Raw genomic sequence first — 1077 nt, forward strand, 5'->3', positions numbered from 1 at the left:
TTCCCATACGATCAAGAGCTGCAATCAGAATCTCTTCCATCCAGTTTTCCCATCATAACGAAACATAATTGATATTGAAAATACACAGCACATCGTTTACACTAGTTCAAGAGTCGTCGATCGCCGAAGAGCAATAGAAAGTTACTCAAGATCAGACAACACAATCACTAGCAATGCGATTTTGCCACATTTCTTTAGACAGGGAGAGGCACAGTTTACTGGACTAATGCGCTAGAGACGATATCAGGGATGTCCATGTGAATAAGCTTCTCGAACAAAACGATATTATCACTATCTGCGTTATCAATGTGATAACAAACCGCGACTTGAGAGGCTCCTTGTAAAAGTCCACCAGTAATCGCCGAATTCACATCTCAACGATGCCAAGAATAAGAAGTTCTCATCCCACTCACCAACAACTACAACGACAATAAGTTTCGAAATATTTCTCTAAACACAATACCACACCATTCTCAGAAGCTTCGTGATGAACTCAGTAGTTTAACTTGAAAGGGTGGCGGAATTCCGTATTCATTGCATAAGGCGCTATCAGATCGTCCACTATCTTAACAGCAATCTACTTCGACGATTGATGCCTCACGGGCATCTCCGGCAACAAGTTCCATTCCTCCTTCTGGGGAGCTGCCGGCCAAATGTCACCATCGCTAACCTGAACAGATGAATAAGGTGATACACGGGTCATTTCGTGGCGCGTGAAGTTTACCAAGCGCAGCTTAGGCAGGGGAATGTCTTCGTCACATTGGAGATATCTTTGTCCCCATATGACAGGCTCGAGCTCTCCATCACCACCATACTCCTGAAAGGAACTTCGTGAAACAGCTCAGATGGTTTCACGACAACTTGGCATATGCGCGGAATTTTCAGATTTCTTCCTGGATTTTTGTTACCTTCGGAATGAACTTGGGGTCCACAAACTCCGAAATGGCCTTAACTGGATGCGACGAGCTACTTATCTTAATCCGATCTAAAGACAATGGGAAAATTGCATAAAATCAGACGGAGCGATGTGATGGCGGCTACCAACTGTGATGGGGTCGACCCACGGCTTAGCCATTT

The 1077-nt window shown here is 44.5% G+C and overlaps 1 protein-coding gene across 1 annotated transcript; it reads right to left on the minus strand.

The window, feature by feature from the left end:
- Positions 1–581: 581 nt before the first annotated feature.
- Pmar_PMAR013173 (hypothetical protein) lies at positions 582–817 on the minus strand (the record flags this gene model as incomplete). Its single annotated transcript, XM_002782966.1, has 2 exons — positions 582–670; positions 725–817. Coding segments are annotated over 2 exons (182 nt in total), but the record flags the coding sequence as incomplete, so codon positions are not given.
- Positions 818–1077: the final 260 nt, after the last annotated feature.

The sequence above is a fragment of the Perkinsus marinus genome, assembly GCF_000006405.1.
Source record: "Perkinsus marinus ATCC 50983 genomic scaffold scf_1104296937886, whole genome shotgun sequence".
NCBI classification, from domain to species: Eukaryota; Perkinsozoa; order Perkinsida; family Perkinsidae; genus Perkinsus; species Perkinsus marinus.